Consider the following 19,870-nt stretch of genomic DNA (forward strand, 5'->3'; position numbering starts at 1 on the left):
GGGGTACACTTAGATAAACAAATTACTGTAAGGCGGTCAGATAAGTTTACAGAGCACTACCTATAACGGCTCGCTTTGATTGAACGCAAGTTGGTTTATTGCTCTCTCAGCTGGTCCCTCCATCACGCTAACTGCAGGTTCCAGCACACAGACAATTGCTGTGGCAACAAACATGGCTTTAATTAATTGCCCAGCTTTCTCAATGGCCTAGATTAGACCTCACAAATGTGTACTTCGCTTTTTAAAAACTTCTGGGGACTAAAAGTTTTTCAGCTATAGATGAAGCATTGCCTTTTGAGAAATATCTTTGCATGGTCTTTTTTAAACTCACACTCTGCAGCAGCAACAGGCTTGGCCATCCCCCCTTTTATACTCAATCTTGCTGAAATCAGCTGCAAAAACTGTCCACACTCTGCAGAACACTGGGATAGAGGTGGAAGTCAGATCCAGCCACAGGCTGGATATTCTTCGACTCTGCACCAGGAGCTGAGGGTGGCTGTGCATGTACTTCTCCTCCTGAACAGATGGATAGGATCAGGCAAAACATCAGCTCTGGATGCCTACTAACTCGCTGGGTACAACCAACACAGCAAGACCACCTCAGTTTATAGATAACTTAAGTAGGTGTGGTGGTATGCATTCATCCTAAGGCAAGGCTGAAAAGAAGGACTTTGGCTACCGAAGGCTACCCCAGGCTACTGCATCTCTTGTGAGCATCTCTACAATTGACCCTCCACCCTCACCCCAGGACTATGACTGCACACACAGCCTCTTTCTACAAGAAGTCCATCCTTTGGAATGACAAGTCATTGTCTGCTTTGGAAAAATGTATTGCCATGCTGTAGGCTGTGGTTGAATGAGTATTTATCTACTTAAACAAAAAAAACACTAGGAAAACCTAATTCATTGAATTCCAGAAATTATGGCAAAGATTTAGTTAAGAAGTGTTGCTATTGTCTAAGCTGCTTCTCTTTGGCCCTGCAGGTCTGACCAAGCTGTCCATGGAAAAATGAAATCAGCACCTCTCACACAAACCCATATAAGCTATAAGTAAAACTGCTGTTAGTAGCCAACAGGGAAACTCAGGTGGTAAATGAAAGTCATCCTCAAACACAGCATGGCCCCTTTCTGCCTGTGCTGTCTTTTCAGCACATTTTGGTTCTGACACCGCTGAGGTAGCCGAACACATTGGGTTACCCAGCAAGAGGGCTACGGGGTTGAGGGAAGCATTAGAGTTACTTTGCATCATTAAAGCCTCTGGTTCTCTAGGGCAGAGTGTCCATCAAGGAACACACTTAAAATGCCAGAGGACAAGTGCGAACCCTATCGCTGATGCTCAAGTTTAGATTTTAACCATATGAAGGAATTGCTGCTTCGAAAACAAACTCACCAGTAGGGTCATAGGTCTGTACAACAAGCTTTCCTTCATTTCCCTCTCCTTTATTTATTTTTTTATTGCTCTCATTTTATTATTTAAAAATGCTGAGAGGTCAGAAAAGAGTCAGATCAAGTCAATCTGTCAGGCTAATATTTAACCGTAAATTAAAACCTCGCAGATAAAAAGGGAGTGTAGTACAGGTTTCACAGCTACGTCCCCTGGCCCAGCCTGCCAGAAACATCAGTAGCACTAGGGTCTAAGTGCATGCAGCACCTTCCGAACTCATCCCGAGCCATTTTTTTTTTTCCCTCATCAGAGGTGACCAGGATAAAAAAAGTCCATAGCTGAATAGTCTGTTTATTATTTGTTGTTGATAAGCTGTAGATAAGCTACACCTTTGCTGCTAAGAGTAGATCTGCTCAGAGCAACAGCTACAGTATATCAGAATCCTCTATCAGAGAATTGCCCAGCTGGTGCTATGTCGAACTTTATAGCTCCAGAAATTAAAAAATTTGTGGCTTGGGACTATGTTGTTTTTGCTCTACTATTTTTAGTATGTGCTAGCATTGGAGTCTTTTTTGCAATTAAAGAGAGGAAAAAGAAAACTTCAAAGGAATTTTTGGTGGGCGGTAAGCAGATGTCATATGGACCAATAGCTTTCTCTCTCACGTCCAGTTTCATGTCAGCAGTAACAGTTCTGGGGACACCCTCTGAAGTTTACCGCTATGGGGCATCCTTTGTTCTTTTCTTTCTTTCATATACCATTGTCATCATTTTTACTGCTGAGCTTTTTCTACCTGTATTTTACCGATCTGGCATTACAAGCACTTATGAGGTAAGTAAATATATATATATATATATATTTTAAATAGCTTTTATTCCACTATAAAAGACAGTATGAGGAATATAGATATTTCTAGTGAACAATCCATGACAGAAGACTTTCTGCAATATTTTACAGAACAAATGTACTGATACAAGAATTATGCTTAAAAATGGGTTGCATTATACAAACTAGTTAGTTACTGCGTAACTTGAAAGCAGAAGTTAAATTTTAAAACGCTTTTGTATATTTGGGGAACCCCTCCAGCCCCTTTAATAAACTGCTGTAGATTTTGCTGCTCATGTTTATGGGAAGTTTTGGCTGATCAAGGATTGAATGAGCAAAACCATGTTAGTTCAGAAGGAGCTTCTTGGTAACGGGAAGGCTGCCCTTGTTCTCTATGCCCAAACCTTTCTGAGAAACTTCTGTCCTGTCAAACAGTTCTGCCAGGATATTTGGGAGTATTTCAGTGATCGGCAGGAAAAAATAAAATTGACCATCTATTCTCACTGCTAGGACTGACCGCATTTTCTAGCTGGTTTTGATGCAAGATCTGAGAAAGAATTACTTTTCTTATCTGAACCACGGGAGGTGTCATGGCAGTCACAGTCCCTTGAAGAATACTAGAAAGATGGCTACTGAATTCCTGAATTAATTTTGGAAACAAGTCAAATTACATAAATAAGCTATTCATTTGTACAGCAAAGTGTGGGGCTTATTATGCAAGAGACAAAAGAGATTATCATGAACAAAATTAGTAAGAAACAGGCTGCTTTTAAAATATTATGCCTAGAGATGTGTAAAGGCCTGTGCCCAGTGTCTGATGGGGAATGCACAGGGTCATGGCCCAGGAAGAGACCCAGCCCACACAGGGCTGCTACATCTTTAGCAATGAAGACTTCATTTTTTAGTCAACTCTATGTAGAGATGTTAGGTGGTGATTATGGTTTAAAATTTGGGCTTTTGGGGCTAGAGCTCACTTTTAAGTCGCACAATAATAAGGAACACCTCACTACACCCACTGGGAGCCTGGAAGAACCTGACTTGTAGATCATAGGCAGATTTGGCTTTAGGTTAAGACAAAGCAAATGACAAAGCCAGATTAGCCTGGGGGCAGTGAAGGCCTCTACATTGCTGCTCCTCCATCTGCTCCACCACTGTTTTTGTCCTGTTTCAATTAGAGATGACCTTAAGTTTCCTGTTCCAACAGTTGGAATATACTTCCATTTGAAGTTTTAAGTTCCTTTTTCTTTGTAGCTCCTGAGATTTTTCAGGTATTTCCAGTACAAACAGATACTGAATACTGCAACCCAGCATATAATTTCAACTACATTTTGTGGAGGAAGAGATTTCTGAAATGTAATTATCTCTATGTGTGACATCAATTATGCTCTCCTGTTCATTACTCACAGCAGTAGTGTCAGTTGCCAGTGGTTTTACTTGCACAGCAAGCTGTTACTCAGGGAGAACAGAAGGTTAATAGCTGTGTCACAGATGCTACATGTGCAATTTACTGAAATTCCTCTTTCCTAGTATTTGGAGTTAAGATTTAACAAGATCGTCCGTCTTGCTGCAACACTGATCTACATCCTGCAGACGGTAAGACGATATTGCCTCTTGGTTTGTGATAATTTCACTCAACATATTTATTTTGAAGTACTCATGTTAGACTGCACTTTTTTTTGTTTTTAAATGAGATGCTTTAATGAGTTTTCCTTTTTTTGTACAGTTGGATAGTGAATGTTAAAAAAGAAAGGATAGTTGCTTTCCTACTTTCTTCTTCCTACTTATGATTAAAAAGGTCATTCTTTTTGCCTTTGACACTTGGATGTTCTGCTAAACTCGCACATCATCTCCAATTGCGGGTCCCACTGTTTCCTTGAAATCCTTCTCTTTCCAATAGAGTGAATTATGTCTTTCTTAAGAAACTAGATGAGCAATATTAGGTACACTTAGTGCAACCATTACCAATTTACAACACTGGGATGAGGCTATCCCATTGCAAGGCTGCTGCACGCAGTACCTCCTGGGGGATGCCCAGATGGCTCCAGCCCTGTGATGGTCCCAGTGGCAACCCTCTGAGGGGGTAGCTGGGGTTTCCTCTCAGTCTTCTATCCAGGATAAGGGAGAGGCAGATGAGTTGGCAGCACCTGCCCAGCTGCTCCCAGGCAGCAGGAGGGGTAGGGTCAGCCAATCCCTGGTCTCAAAAGGGCTGATCCCAGCAACAGGTCTTGGGATCAAAGCCAACAGACCACAGGGCAGAAATTACTGCTTAGCATGTACAGACTTCCACATTTATAGACTGCTCTACATTACCATACAGCACTGACTAGACAGCCAGTCCACACCCCTACATGTACGGATAAAAGAAATCATAACGTTCCTGGCTGGTGGGCAGAGAGGCTGAGTGGAGACTAGCTTTACTTACCCCAGAAAAACTTATGGAACTACCCAAAACACCACTGCAGACATCACATAGCTTTTTTGCCCTTGGATATAAATGTTCACCAGATTTCTCAAAATATTAATAATGTATTCCATGAAAACCTTTGGGACATTGGGTGACATTTCTTTTTACTTCCAATCCATTTTTATTAATTCTAGGACCTTTAGCAATAGATACAAACACTCCTTTGCTTTCAGATTGTTTCACTTTCAGTCTGTCAGAACATATACATGAAGGCATGAAGAGCATCATGTTAGCTACTCTGCAAGCAACTGAACAAGGGAAGTTTTATTTCCAAAATCCAATACAAGCTATTCCCCCATCAGTGTGTTTTACTGAGTCCTCCTCTTTGTATTTGACGAGGATATTTTGGATGTCTACTCATCTTAGCAATGAATGAAATAAGAAATATCAAGATGGATAATAGTCCTTCCATGTGAAAGGAATTAAAACAAGCATTTGTATCTTGTAAAGACAGAAACAGTAAAGCAAAGTGATCTAAAAAAGCCTCTAGGTCTGGTATTCTGCTCTAAGCCCCTTTCTAAATAGAAACATTATCACTGATGATTCACATACACTTCTTTTTCATGAACTTTTTCTCCTTCAGATCCTTTACACAGGAATAGTGGTTTATGCTCCATCACTGGCTCTCAACCAAGGTGAGTTTCCATGCCTACATGGCTACCCCAAATAACCGCACCACAAGACAAGCAGAGTAACCAAAGTGAGCAAAGTAGATAAAAGTCATCTAACAAGAAAGTTCTCAAAACTTCTGTAGCAAGGTGTTTGCCTGCACCTAGAAGCTCTCAGTTTCTGACTCATGAGGCCCCTCTCAGACCAGTAAAGTAGCCAGTGTCCAGCATTTGCTGTTCTGCTTTGCACTTAGTAACAACACAAAGAAGTTAGCGATGAGCAATTTCTCAACATCCTGACAAAGTTCACAGTACAAGCTGACGATCCAAGACCACATTCTGTACTTTGATTCCTCCGTTCCCTGTCTCCCTGTGCTGCTATTACTGTTAGTACCTATGGCACAAAGCTGAGATTCTTCTGTCTCAAGGTGTTTGCAACTGCACAGCTGCGTGTAGAGATGTGGGAGAGTAAGGCATCTAACCAGTCATTAAAACAGCTGGAAGCAGTTTCATTTAGGGATGATACTGAGTTAATGCCCCTATGGATGCTGAGGGAATTTTTTCTGGCAGGGATGTAATCTTTCAGGCAAGATGAAAGTCGAGCTCCTGGAGGTAACGGTTATGTTGAAAGATCCTACTGCATTTTTGACACGATGCCAGAACTTGAACTCTCATTCTGATTCCCATGGGCCTAAACCCATTCCTTGTAGCTAGATGCTGTGCTGCTTCACATACTTCTTTCATTCGTCTTGAAAACCAGGCATACAGCATCTATCACCATAGAAAGGATTAGTGAATTTACTATCACAGAGCACAGGGAACCACCCGTGCCTAACTCCTGGCATACCTGATTTAATTAAGATTGATTTGGAAGAGATTAGGAGGCTCTTTGCATCGTTCATCATTTAAGTTGCATCTGATTTGTCTGATACCACCTTTCACATGCCATCAAGTTTCCTCCCTCTGGAGCTCAGCTGTGTGTTATGCAACAGATGTGAGTCGCTGAAGTTCATGTTCATTATTAGGTCGTACTAATCTTATTACTAACAGAACCTTTATAAGTAGATGTGCTCTCACAAACTGTGCCTGATGGGAGAGGTTTCATTATAACCCAACTGAAATTTGTACATCTTTTATATAGAAACTTTGTGAAGTGAAATGTACATGCAAAATACTATGCATTAAAACAATTCATCAGCAGTATGGTTTAGCATTGAAATGTTCTGAATCACAGGGAATGGATTTTTTTTTTTTGCATTTATTCTTATGCATTACTTCTGCACACTTGAAAGCTAATTTGCAAGAAAACAACAATGCAAAACAGTATCTAGTAGGTTTAAGAAACCTGAACAATCCAGCAAAGCTCCTAACAGACACAGAGATTATTATTTATGTTCATCCTTCTAGGGCTAAAGGATCATAGCTTTTCTGTTACCATCCAGATAGCCTATCCCCATTTCGCTAATCAGTTGTTTTTCTTTGGTTTCACAGTCACTGGATTTGATCTCTGGGGCTCTGTTGTTGCGACAGGAATTGTCTGCACTTTCTACTGCACTCTGGTACGTAACATGCATAACCAAACAGCTTAAATACAGATTTTTAATTCAACCATCCTTTATACATGACAGCCTATAACAGAGGTAAGGTTTCTAAACATGGTCTGAGTGTTTCAAGTAGTAGAACATGAGATAAATTTCTTTCAGACTGTGGTATGAATAAGTCTATTCGGAGGGAAAAAAAATTCTCAAATACTCTGCTATATGTCTCAAGGTTTAAGTCAGAGTGCAGATAAGGAAGTGATAACCTTCCTTTGCCATACTATATCTTTTGAGGTGTTTTGCTTTATCTTTTACAAGTTACAGACTGAAAAACACCTTAATAAAAATGTGCCTCTGGTGTCACCCCAGATCAAGTGCAGAGTGATAAAACCTAGGAAGGATGGCCAACAGGTCATGGAGAGAGCTTTGCTTCTGAGAGGAAGCATTGTGAGACTTTGGGTAACAAAAACAAGATAAACACTGCAGTGGAAGTGGCAGAGCACTTAAGCTCAGGACACATGCAATTTCTAGTTGTCATGACATTACTACCACTAATGAATTTTGTCAGTATTTCCACTCATGCTGGAAACACTACTTATGCTGCTCTAGCACAGATTTGATGAAATATGAAAGTATCTACAGAAGAAAGCTGAGCTGCAAACATTCTGGGGGGTATTCTGTGTCATTTGTCTAATTGTGGACCACTGGGCTTTAAGAAGTATACAGAGTGCTATGGGAAGTACAAACATTGGCCAAGTTGTACTCCCTAAGCTTGTTCCACACCATGATATATTCTTCAAATGCATATTAAGAAGGCAGGAAAAAAAAGCATTTAACTGGAGGTCAGATGTTCTCATATGATTCTGGGCAAGCCATTTAGGCTCTGTCTCATCATTTGATCTGCAGAAATACAACCTTTGTGGTAGGATATAAAGGAAGTTTAAGAAAAGGCCTGATTTGCTAGACAGACAGTAGTCCGTGAGCTCCTGAAATAAGGGGTACTTTTACTTGCTGCTGTATCTGAGCAACAAGAAAGAAGATGAGAACATGCAGTTTCTGTTTGTTTCAGGGAGGATTAAAAGCTGTTGTCTGGACTGATGCATTTCAAATGGTGGTTATGGTGCTTGGCTTCGTAACGGTCTTGATTCGAGGAACTATTCTGAGCGGTGGATCAACCAAGGTCTGGGAAGATGCCTATGAAGGATCACGACTAAGCATATTTGAGTAAGAAACAAATGGTTCAAACCCTTTATTTTTGTACACTTAGCATATAGAAACCCTATTCTGACCAAGACACTAACTCTCTACCATACTATAGTCACATACTAACAGGAAACCATCTCAGAAAAGCCTAGTCCTTATTTCTTCAGTTCTTGGGAATGCAGTTGACCTCCAAGGAGAGATAAATTCCTCTTTCCAATGCCTACTTTGAAGAAATGAAAGCCCTACTGAACTCAAAGGAAGCTCCAGCATTTTTCTTTGTGTTGTTACAAACCTACCCGATTATTCCTTCCAATTGTATACATCTGTCATTTTCTGTTCATAGAAAAGGCACTTTATTTGAAGTACACTCACCACAGCAGTTAGAAATGGTGAACCAAGGCACTGGGATAGCAAACTTACCTTCGTTTTGCTGTATGGGGCATTGACTGAAAAGTTCATTGATCAAGGCAAGTCACTGACAGAAAATAGCAGCAAGGTCAAATGTTATCTGCAACATGTATTAACAGAATTGCAAAGAAGACAGATGTAAGACAAAGATATTCTTGTAATGGTTAGAATTGCTGAGTAATGAAATTTCATTGTTAAAAAAAGATAACACTGCAGCTGAAGCAATATATTTTAAAGAAAATAATACTTTAGGATGACGTAACTGAAAGCTTGGTGGATTTTTAAGAGTTTAGTGTATGGCTTTATTCCTTGCTGATTATGGGGTCCCAGGCAGGATGGCTTGCCGGTCGTTTGGTGTAACATGCAGATCTGAAATTTGAATATTAACCTTCCAGATGTTATTTATTTCTTAGTTCTGACTCGACCTACATAATATATATTTATCCTGACTTAACAGTATTATGTTCCAATATAAAAAAAAAAAATAAAAGCTCTCCAAACCTAAAACAAAACACATCAGATAATATCTGTACTGCCAAACAGCATTATGAGTGCAGTATTCCTGATTCAGATGATAGAATGGATAAGATATTCCTGGAAAATCATCTACCTCTTGCTGAATGAAACTGTGTCGCAGTAAGCAAACTGCTTCTCTTTTTCTTTTGTAGCTTTGATGTAGATCCTTTAAGACGACATACCTTTTGGACAATTGTTGTTGGCGGAGCATTTACTTGGCTGGGACTCTATGGAGTTAATCAGTCCACAATACAGAGATGCATTTCCTGCAAATCCGAGAAGCACGCTAAGGTGTAAGTTACCTATCCTTAACCTATCCTAGCAATCAAACATACTGGCAGACATGGAATTATATCAACAGTTTGTCTAAATAAATATTGGAACAATGTTGGGTGGTAGTTAGCCAACTTTGGCCTATCAGTCTTTTCCCTCTGGTCCTAAACTACATAAGTACATTAAGAAAGAAAAATGGGTAAGCTAAATTTGCAGCTCATTTATCTGGTGTCAAGCTGCCAAATTAATCTTCAGAAGCAGAGTTTGGATAAGACACCCAAAGAGAAGAAGCGCTGACTGTACCTTTATTGGAAAAGCATTCTTTCAGGAATTCTATGTTGTATTTTATTGATATTGGTTATTGAGTTAATGGAGTATGACAGAACAAGGCATCATCTAAATAAAATGGGACCACGAATGATTAAAATTATAAAACATACATTAAAAAAATGGAATTATTGGAGAATAGTGAAACTTGACAATACAGACATATAGGTTTCCAGCCTGCTAGCTTCCTAAAGTTCAATGTCAGTATGTGCATAACTAGACACACATTGTACTAAGCAACCAGACTTTTTCATATGCCTAATGATAATTGCTTGCTCACTTGGTTAAAATAGCAACATTTTTTTTTTAAATTCTTCAAACACTTAATTTTTATTTTTTATTTTTGCTAGCTGTAGTCATACTCATTTTTCTTAATGTTATGATAGGTTATATGAATTTAGCCTACTGAAATTCAGTCTACAAATGTTTGGAAGTGACAACAGTGAGAATGTCACTAGTTTCAAGTCCAGAAAGACCTTCAAGTCCCAGCAGCATAGCTCTGATCTGGAACTGGCCCTAGCCAGGGACCTTGTGAAAGGTGATGACCGAACAAAATGTAGGCTGCATAATATCTGGCATCTCCCTGGAACTACAGGATTACTGAACCACAGTCACACAACCTCCCCAATGGATGTTATCATTCATGTCCATTTCCCTGACTGAAAAAGCACGTTACTTCACACGGTAGCATCACAACCACAACAGAATCCATGTGAAATAAAATTCTGTACACCTTAGAGGGAGAAGAGCAACAACTCCGAACAGACAAAAATCCTCTCATACAGGTGAGAGGAGGAACAGTCCCAGGGTCTGGTGCAGCCTGTGCTGCACAGAATAGTTACCGACTTTGCATGAATCTTTTCCAATGGTACATCATTACCTAGAACATGTATTTTTGCTGTATAGGTGAAAAACACAGCCTGTTCATGCCTTTTTTTTTTTTTTGTAGTACAGCTAGCTTTGATCAAGGTGTCTCAAAAAATTATGAATAATTAACATGTAACAGTTTCCTATACTTATCTTGTACTAAATAGAATTTCTCTTCTGTTCTAGAGCACTTTACCTGAATTTATTGGGACTTTGGATAGTCCTGGTGTGTGCAGTATTTTGTGGTTTAGTGATGTACTCTCATTACAAGAATTGTGACCCTTGGACTGCCGGTTTCATTTCAGCTCCTGATCAGGTACAGATACAGATTATTATCATTTGGAGCTGCTTTGGGCCCAGATATTGCATGAGTAAAGACCATTTAGATTTTGTGGGATGCTTTGTGTCTCTCTGCAGGCACTGAGGTGATTGCCCAGTCAGGGCTAGTATCCATATATTCTAACACTCCTGCAGTACTAACCTGATGGAGTGTTTTTGCTACACAACATCTGCTTTTCTCAAAATCCGACAGGACTTGTTAGCTGGAACAAAACCAGAATTATCCAGCATGATCAGAAGCAGCTACTTCTCTTCTGTTACCCAGGAAAATCTTAACTGATTTCTTACGTTGGTCTTCTGTGTCTTCTGCCCCAGCTCATGCCATATTTTGTTATGGACATTTTTTCTTCCATGCCGGGAGTCCCAGGACTATTTGTTGCCTGTGCATTCAGTGGAACGCTGAGGTATGAAATGACATTTTAGCTACACACCACTGATTTCTTGAGGACATAGAACAGGGCCAAAACAAGAAACACTAAGTAATACACAGCTGTTTTTCTTAGCACATTCCGGAAAGAAGCAGTAGTACTTTGCCAAGTTGCATAATATTATACCAAAGTTTGGCTCCACATCTCCAATACCTTTTTTTTTTTTTTTATCTCAAATATGTTTTAGAATAATGTGATCGACAAAGAAAAGTGTATAATAAAGCTGAGGAAACGCTTGTTCTCTTCAAAAAAGAGCTCAGTTAACTGAAATAACTGAAAACCTGACAGCCATAATATCAGAGTTAGGAACAGAAAGCTTTTTAGCAAGCCTACCTGTACGTGAAACAGACTAGAAGAGAAGTTGACAGAGTAGTTTTAGAAACTCAGAGGGCTGCATGCTATTGCAATTTCTACCCTCTACAGACCAAACATCAATACTTCATAGGACATTAGAAAGAGAGAAGGTGCAAATTCACAATGACATCCATTAGATGTCAGAGAGTCAGTCACCAACACGCTGTTTTAAAAGACACTGTATCTGTAGAAAATATACAGCAAGGAGAGCTATCAAGACAGGGAAAAATATGTGTAAAGCCCACTGGCTGCTCTGGGCAGGAGGCTTACAGAGCAAAGAACACTGAGTACCAAATACTGTGATAAAGGTATTGATGCTGCATTTCCTACCATATTGTCACAACAAGGTCACAGAGATTATGCTTGCCAAATACAGATTAACTCACCTAGCTAAGAGTCAGACTACTTCCATTTGATATTTTTCAGTTGTGAGGGAAAACAACAGGCATCTTGTGGCAGTGTAGTACACTACCTCTGGAGTAAGCAGTACTGCATATCTCAGGTTAAGTCACATCCCTTGGTATGAGACCCCGGTGTGCAAATACAGGGTTGGGAGGATCACAAAAGTTAGTGCCTGCAATTATAACCCTGCAAATTCGGTGATGATTTTTCTTGAAGCTGATTTCAGCTTTGCATTTACTTATCATTGTTCTCTCCTTTGCAGCACAGTGGCGGCAAGCATCAACGCTTTAGCAACTGTTACCTTTGAAGACTTGGTCAAGCAGTGTTTCCCAAACCTCTCTGAGAAGAGGAGCACATGGATCAGCAAAGGTTTATGTAGGTAGCCCAAGTGGAATCCATCTGTGTAAAGGCAAACGTCTCTGTCCCTCCCGATTGCTGTTATTACAGGAAAGAATAGTGCAGGTTTTTATATACTCTAGCAAGGAGCTTTATTGCCTTAGGCTTTCTACTTGGTCTATAGCAAAAGAAAGGTTTATATAGAGAGTAATCAGCCTGCCTATGATCTCTTCTACCCCCTGGAAAAGCTTCTTACTCCTACTCACATCTTTGTTAACCACAGAACAAGCTATCAGAGATGACGCTTTTAACTTAAGTTCCTCAGATAAGTAACTAAAATTAAGTTGAATAGAAAGAAGTTACACTTCTTAGAACTGTGTGTCATAATATGGTCTACTAACATCTGAACAACCACATCACTAAGCTGCGATGTTGTCTCTGTCTCATGAATTCAGGAAGTTTGCTAGTGAACATACGCAGTACCTACAGAATTGTGCTCCCTCCCTTGGAGTAAAATTAAGGACTGCATTGCAAGAACAGCCTTTGAACTATAAAGCTAAAGATACTTAAGCTAGTCTATAGTTCGGGGGCTAAAAATGAAGAAAGGGAGGAACAAAGAAGCCCATTGCTAGCTTGCAGAAGCCTGCATGTTATTTCACACAGGACAATGAAACTGTACTCCAAAGCAAAGAACACCCAGCACTCGTTCAAGTAGTGAAGGGCAGTGCCTATACTGACTGCTTCAGAAATCCATTTCTGCTTCTAACCCCACCTCATCCTTTAAGCCTTCATCAGTCTAATGTTTCATTAAAATTTCGCATGTTCTGTACCATATCTCATGGTACGGAAACACATATAGGCTAGCATCAACAAGGACAAAGCACAATCTTTTTGAAAAGTTTCAAATTTATTTTTTTTTTTTATGTACTGAAGATACTGGAGAATATTCTGGAAACTCCTTTACAACACAGAAAGGATATCAGTGTAATTACCACATTGGCCTATAGCAGTATTACTGAATATTATTATTAATAGTAAGTAGCACAGTAAGACATTTCTGTTCAAATCTGAGACTCATATAAGCAGGTTTTCAATTTTTTTCAGAAGACAATGAACATGTGAAAAAGAAAAGAAAAACTGTCAAAACCAAGTCCAAAGTGGTTTGAATTTCTAAGATAAGTTTTAGAAGCACTGCAGTAATGTCATAACCCTTGTACAAGTATTGTATTAACATCATAACCCACTATTGGCATTTGATAACATAAACCAGTTGATAACCAACCATATGATAACATAAACCAATTTGATAACAAAATCAATACTCTGTCTCCATAACAACTCCAACATTTTGTTCCAGATTTACCACTTCTTAGCTTTTACAGTTAGCACAGTTAGAACCATTTGTACATCCGGTAACAAAGGTTTGCTAGCACATAAATTTTGTTGTTGAATCTTGACTCAAGACTTCTACAACAGAGTTGTCTACCACAAGGTTAAAACAGGTGTAAAATGAAAAATGCCATTTTGTTTATCATTGTGCAATTCATTCATTAGATCATTTAAAAATATTATTTCAAGGCAATAGCAATTGAAACATTTCTACAGGAAACATAACTTCTAAGTCAATTCCACTGCCAGATTCTACTTCATAAGAACAAACAAACAAACCCAATCAACCAACAAAACCAACATAACTTCACACAAGACACTGCTGAGTGCTTAGTGGTCTGCTTTACATATCAAAACCCAAACTTCAAATTCCTCCATGCTGCCTGGTCACTTATGACACTACATCAATTACAAATGGACTGCACTATGAACCGGCACTGACAGTCATTCTGCCTGTTCTTTTTCAGGTATATTATATGGCGCCCTGTGCACTTCAATGGCTGCAGCAGCATCACTGCTGGGAGGAATCGTGCAGGTATGTAGTGCTTCAAAAATGCAACAAACTGAACAGTAACAAACTGAAATGCAATGAACTGAACCAACAATACTGACATCCCTGGGGCCTTCTAGCTTACCTGAACAATTCCTGTAGATACTCATATTAATTCCTCATCTGCTAAGAGAAATAACTAGGCAAAAAAGAATCAGAAAAAAGTCTCTTTTGCTACTTACTCATTGCCGAGAAGTGATACTGATTGCAATTCTTTCATGGTGTGCCAAAGTTACTGTTTGTCCTTTCTCCTCCACTGAAAGTTGCAGACGGCAATCAGAATTGCTTAAGCTCCCCCAGCTGTTGCTTAGGCTTATGTCTCTTCTCTATGTCCACAGGCTGCACTCTCCATTCATGGGATGTGCGGGGGTCCCATGCTGGGATTATTTACCCTGGGAATTGTCTTTCCTTGTGTTAACTGGAAGGTAAGAAAAAAAAAAAATCCTTATTAACTGAAAGAACACCTCAGTATATTTTGGTTAAGACCCCACCATGAACATTATTTCGTGGATTTAGACTTGGATTTAGAGTCCAAGCTGGCTATCAGATTTAGAGCCTGAGAACTGTTTAGAAACCCCTTCTCACTGTCTGCATGTATCCAGTTTGAATTTAACTCTACCTAACTGTGGAATAATTAGATGGACATTTGACTTTTTTTTTTATTAAATATTTCAATTCCTTCTCTTCTATAAAAAAAAAAAAAAATATTCAACATAACATATGCCCCGCCACCCCCAAACCCATACCCACCTTGGGAAGTGCAGAATGACTTCAATCACTCTGCCTTCACTACCTTGGGTTTTAACTCAGGTAAAGCAGAACATGAGCTCATTTCACACTGCCCAACGGGTGGTCCCAGCACATTTACCCGGCAATAAGACTCTACTCTGTCACTGTAGTTTTGATCAACACCGTTTTGCTGCATCTCTCCTAACTAGAGGACAACAGGTGACTGTGTTTGACACCTCAGCCAAGAGAGAACCCAGATGATATATGCTGACAGGGAGACCGCAAACATTTGCTGAGATGTGCTTCCCAGACGCTCCCTGTCTCTGACTGTTCCTTTCTCTCCCTGCCAAGGGCGCTATCGGTGGCCTCCTAACAGGGATCACCTTGGCCTTCTGGGCTGGCATCGGCTCTTTCATTTATCCCGCGCCGCCCACCAAGACCCTTCCCCTGGAGCTGTCGACTCTCAACTGCACGCTGGCAAACACTACAAGCCTGCTGACCACAGTGGCCCCCACAGCAGCTGCTGACAGGTATATCCCCATCACCATGGGTTCAGCCCAGCATGAGCATGCCCCTTGGCAACAGCCATTACAAGTGGCTTTTCTCTCTCTCTGTCATGTTTCCTCAGGCCGCTGCTGGCAGACACTTGGTACTCCCTGTCCTACCTCTACTTCAGTGCCATTGGCTGCCTGGGCTGCGCCATCACAGGGCTGCTGATCAGCTTTGTAACAGGTTGGTGTTTTATGAAAACAAAGCCCTGTTACACAAGAACCCAGCTCTGCTGCTGAAGAGCAGCAGGGGAGCCCTGTGAGCAGCTCGTGAAGCCCAGCCTGAGGGGAGCGTGGCTGCTGCGGCCCCACCTCATGGGCTGGGGCACCCAGAGCTCACACCCGCCTTTCTATGGCCGTACCTTCAACTTCCCTATCCCCTCCTTTCAGGCCCCACCAGAGGAGAAGACATCCCCCCGGTGCTAATTAAGCCGGTCTGCAACCTGTTTTGCTTTTGGTCTGAAAGGCTCAAAACGTTGCTGTGGTGTGGCGTGCAGCACGACAGCCAGGATGTGAGTACTCGCGCGGAACTGAGGAACCATCGGCAGCCCCCCGTTATGGTCACACGAGGGGTGACTGTGTGACTGGAAGCGAGACTGGCCAAACCCAGGCTCAGCTCCAGCCAGCAATAGGTTACTTATTTCCCCATGGGTGGACAGGGCTGACCTCCCCCTCAGGTGGCCGAGCAGGGACAAAGCCGTACTTTACACCCTAGGGAGGGGTTCACCCAGCTGTTGCCTCCTTCCACCAAGTACAGGAAGAAAAATTTTAGCACTCACGTGTCCATGGAGCTCTCCCGCTGCCATCCCAGCCTCCAAAGCCAGCAGAGCTTCTCCATGCTGCAGCCATGCTCCTGGCCAGCCCATCACACAGAAAGGCAACCACAGGCACCTAGGCTGCTGCTGGCCCCCTAGGGGAGATAATGGCTCCTCCCCAGGTGTCCCAGGGCTCCACTGCTTGTTAGGGAGGAGCACCCCATTTTCTTGTGCTATCACAACATTTTGCATAGAAACAACATTGCTCCTTCTTGGCAAAATCTGCTAGGATCAGAAGTACAAGTCATCTACAGAGACATCTACGAGTACCTGAAAATCTTGAAAGTAATCTTTAGCCTGCAAGGCTCACAGTATTTGGCAATAAAGTCCCTCCCCACACAGCTTGCATCAAGTTTGACGCTACATTTGATGGTCTAATTTGGAGAACAGCTGTGGCTCTAGATTTACTTCAGCTGTTTGACTTGGCTTTTAGGTGTTCAGCTGAGACTTTCCACAGAGAAATAAATCCCCATGTTAATAAAAGCAGAAAAAAAAAGTCACACATGCATTTATTCCCTTGTATTTGCTTAAAATATAGAATAACAACATAAATTAAGTAGTTGCAGTGTGAAACCACTGAGGCAAGTATAGGCCAGACAAAAAGACAGACCACTAAAATGCAGATAAATATGCTAACGATAAAATAAATTTCAGTGATTGGGAACACACCAAAAACATATTCCAAGACTTGTGCATCAACAGAGGAGTTCTGAGAAGTTGTTTCTGTTGCTTTTATTTGTTGCTTTTATTAGAGACTTTCCATGGGGGAACAAGAAAAATCAGTGACTGTTGGGGGGATGGGGTGTGAGCGTGGGGAGACGGGACACAAATGTGCGCTGTTTAGTGGGTCTGACAGTCATTTTAAGTAGTGAAGTACTCAGATCTGCAGGAAAGGATGTCAAAATTTCACCATGTAACGTGATACCCTCTAAGCAAAACAAAAAAAGCAGTTCATGCACTCTTCAAACTACTAGGGTATTTTTGTTCTTTTTTCAGGTGGATTTTGAAAAAAATCTTCCTACAGTTACTCCAAATAAAACTGGAACAAAAGATATCACCTTCAAGAATAGTGTCAATGAAGAAAACAGAAGCCAATTACCTGGTTATAATCCTGAAGAAAAATCCTATACTAATATGAGCAGAGAATCTCGTCTCTAGAAGCGGAGGAACAAGGGACATTTAATCAGACTTTATTTCTCCAGCTTCAGAAATGAAGAGCTCTTTATATTGCATTTACCGGCTTATAGATGACCAAGAGAGAACAATTGCTCTCTATAGCAATAAAGGCCAGATTTTTATGAATTTCATGACAGAACTGGGAAATCATAAAACAATAGGGTTTTGGAAGCACTGCTATTTCAGAAGAAATGTTTCATGAATCTTTTCATGGAAACTCCTACTAGGAAGTAGCTGCGATACGTCTATACCACATTCTCTGTTCACTAACTAGTCATTGAAGGGAAATGTGCAAAGGTGAACTTGTGATAAAACAAGACTTCAGATAAGCTTCTAGGGTCTCTCACTAAGGTGAGACTGTGAACTGCCCTCTGATGGAGGGCATGCTCTCTCCACGGCTGATGGAGAGAGCCCAGGGGAAAATATGGAGGTTAAGCTGACCTAGAATGTGCCTATTCTTATGTATTACAAAAAGCCTCCTCACAGGAACGTTGTATAGACCAGACTGGTCTTTTGTTGACTGAGTTAATCGTGCTTGCTTCCTCTGTGGAACAAATGTGTCTTTCTAATGTCTTATTCAAAGCTATAGAAGAGGGTAACAAATTTTACTTCAAATCCAGGATTGTTCTTTATCCATATTAGTCTTGGAAAGACATCCTTTCAGCTTGAAAAGATTATCTTCAGGCTTTTTGTTTGGTTGAATGTTTGTATATCTGTTTTTTTTTTTTCGTTTGTTTTTTTTTTAAGCTGCAGAATCCATTTACTAACTGTATGCAATAAAGAAAATAAACCCACATTTTATGTCTCTTCACTGAGAATCCATGAATCCATGTTGAATTTTGTAAAGGCACGATTAGGTGAAATAAATTCTGCAGTAGAATGTCTTGCAAGAATGTACCTAGTCCACTAGGTTGTAAATCAAACTCAACAGACTACCTCTTACCTTGATAAACTTATGAACTTTTTTTTTTTTTCAAATCCACCATTAAATGAAAAAGACGGAAAATATCAAAGTCAATTCAGCCAGTTACAGACTCTCCTGATACTTAGCTCATGTTTCTTTGAAGAAGTCAGTTCTTGTTTTTGTTTAACCAGGGACCACCTTTATGATGAAGATATAGTCCTATCTGGTCCTCCAAATTACATCCCGTGTCTGTATTCATGCCATACCTCTGGGAACAGTCCCAGAATACTGAATTAGAAGACAAAAATAACAGTTTCTAAGTGACACTGTCTTGCTTGTGGGAGACACTTGGTCAACAAACCGAGAGTTAAGTCAATATTTGCTTTAATCCCTTTCACACCACTTTCATAATCTCATAAAAGCTTACAGCTGAATCCGGCTGGCAGCCTGTTGTCTCACGTGGCATGCTTTCTGTTCCTGCTTCTATCCTTGATACAGCTAGCAAGACAGAGATCGAAATTTAGTGAACACTACTGCTATAACTTTTATATCTCATGGCCATACACATTATCAGTTAAGCTCTTTTAATATAATCTGTTATGCTTAAGGATGTAAGTCAGTGAAAGTTGTTCAAAACACCGGTGTCAAGCAACATAGCTAGACAGTGGATTAACAAATCCCTCTGTACTGGTAGTGGGAGGATATGTAAGAGACATCCAACTGTGGAAACAATCAAATCCACTCTGAATATTTCTTGAGGTATCAACTCATTTCAGTATTCTTCCACTCTATATGTAAAGAATGCCTGGTTTGCATTTTTCAATATTTTTTCACATGTTTAACAACAGCTTTGCATTATATTTGCCAGAGACTTCGTACCTTCCAAAGTCCTTGTCACAAATAAATAAATAAATAAATTCTATTTGCCTACTTAATGTGAAAAAAAAAAAAGTGAGAACTGCATTCTCCCAGAATGCCTTTGCAGAAATATGCTGAAGAATCTATCTTTAATGCTGTATTTCTGGACTAGGTTTGTTTCAACTAAAGCTGCACATTGAGCCCAAATGCGTTTTGTATTTGTAAAGGAGTCAGACATTCCACAGGTTTTTGCTAAGTTCAGCACGTGGCCTGATATTTGATGGCTAAAATTGTTAATCAGTAGTTCAACGTTCAGTCTTTTACTAAGATTTAAGGCTAAATTGGAATTCAGAAAAAATTACCATTCTGATTAAATATTCAGTGTTGATTAAAGCTGTCTTATCTTCTTGCTTGCTTTATGTCCCGAGCCATTGATCTTTACAGAGTAGAGCTAGCCTGTGCAGCTGAGTGGGAAAGAAAAAGAGATCAAGAAACCAGAAACATGTCACTTCAAACAGGAGCTTAAATTTAAGAAATTATTAGTCATTAGTGAAAGCAGTAGACCATAAGTGACTGAAAATCTGAAAAGCGAGTCTAAAGGTACCCTGAGACCACAGTATTTGTTAAATGT

General features: G+C 40.3%; 1 protein-coding gene across 1 annotated transcript; it reads left to right on the plus strand.

Annotated features, from left to right (window-relative positions):
* Positions 1 to 1,856: 1,856 nt before the first annotated feature.
* On the plus strand, positions 1,857 to 17,459 carry SLC5A12 (solute carrier family 5 member 12). Its single transcript, XM_035550069.1, has 15 exons — positions 1,857 to 2,213; positions 3,735 to 3,800; positions 5,255 to 5,306; positions 6,771 to 6,838; positions 7,887 to 8,041; positions 9,097 to 9,237; positions 10,598 to 10,727; positions 11,066 to 11,154; positions 12,197 to 12,309; positions 14,127 to 14,194; positions 14,548 to 14,634; positions 15,290 to 15,468; positions 15,567 to 15,670; positions 15,877 to 15,998; positions 17,298 to 17,459. Exons 1-15 carry the CDS (start codon positions 1,857 to 1,859, stop codon positions 17,457 to 17,459), a joined length of 1,893 nt encoding a protein of 630 aa, XP_035405962.1.
* Positions 17,460 to 19,870: the final 2,411 nt, after the last annotated feature.

The sequence above is a fragment of the Cygnus atratus genome, chromosome 5 (assembly GCF_013377495.2).
Source record: "Cygnus atratus isolate AKBS03 ecotype Queensland, Australia chromosome 5, CAtr_DNAZoo_HiC_assembly, whole genome shotgun sequence".
NCBI lineage: Eukaryota > Metazoa > Chordata > Aves > Anseriformes > Anatidae > Cygnus > Cygnus atratus.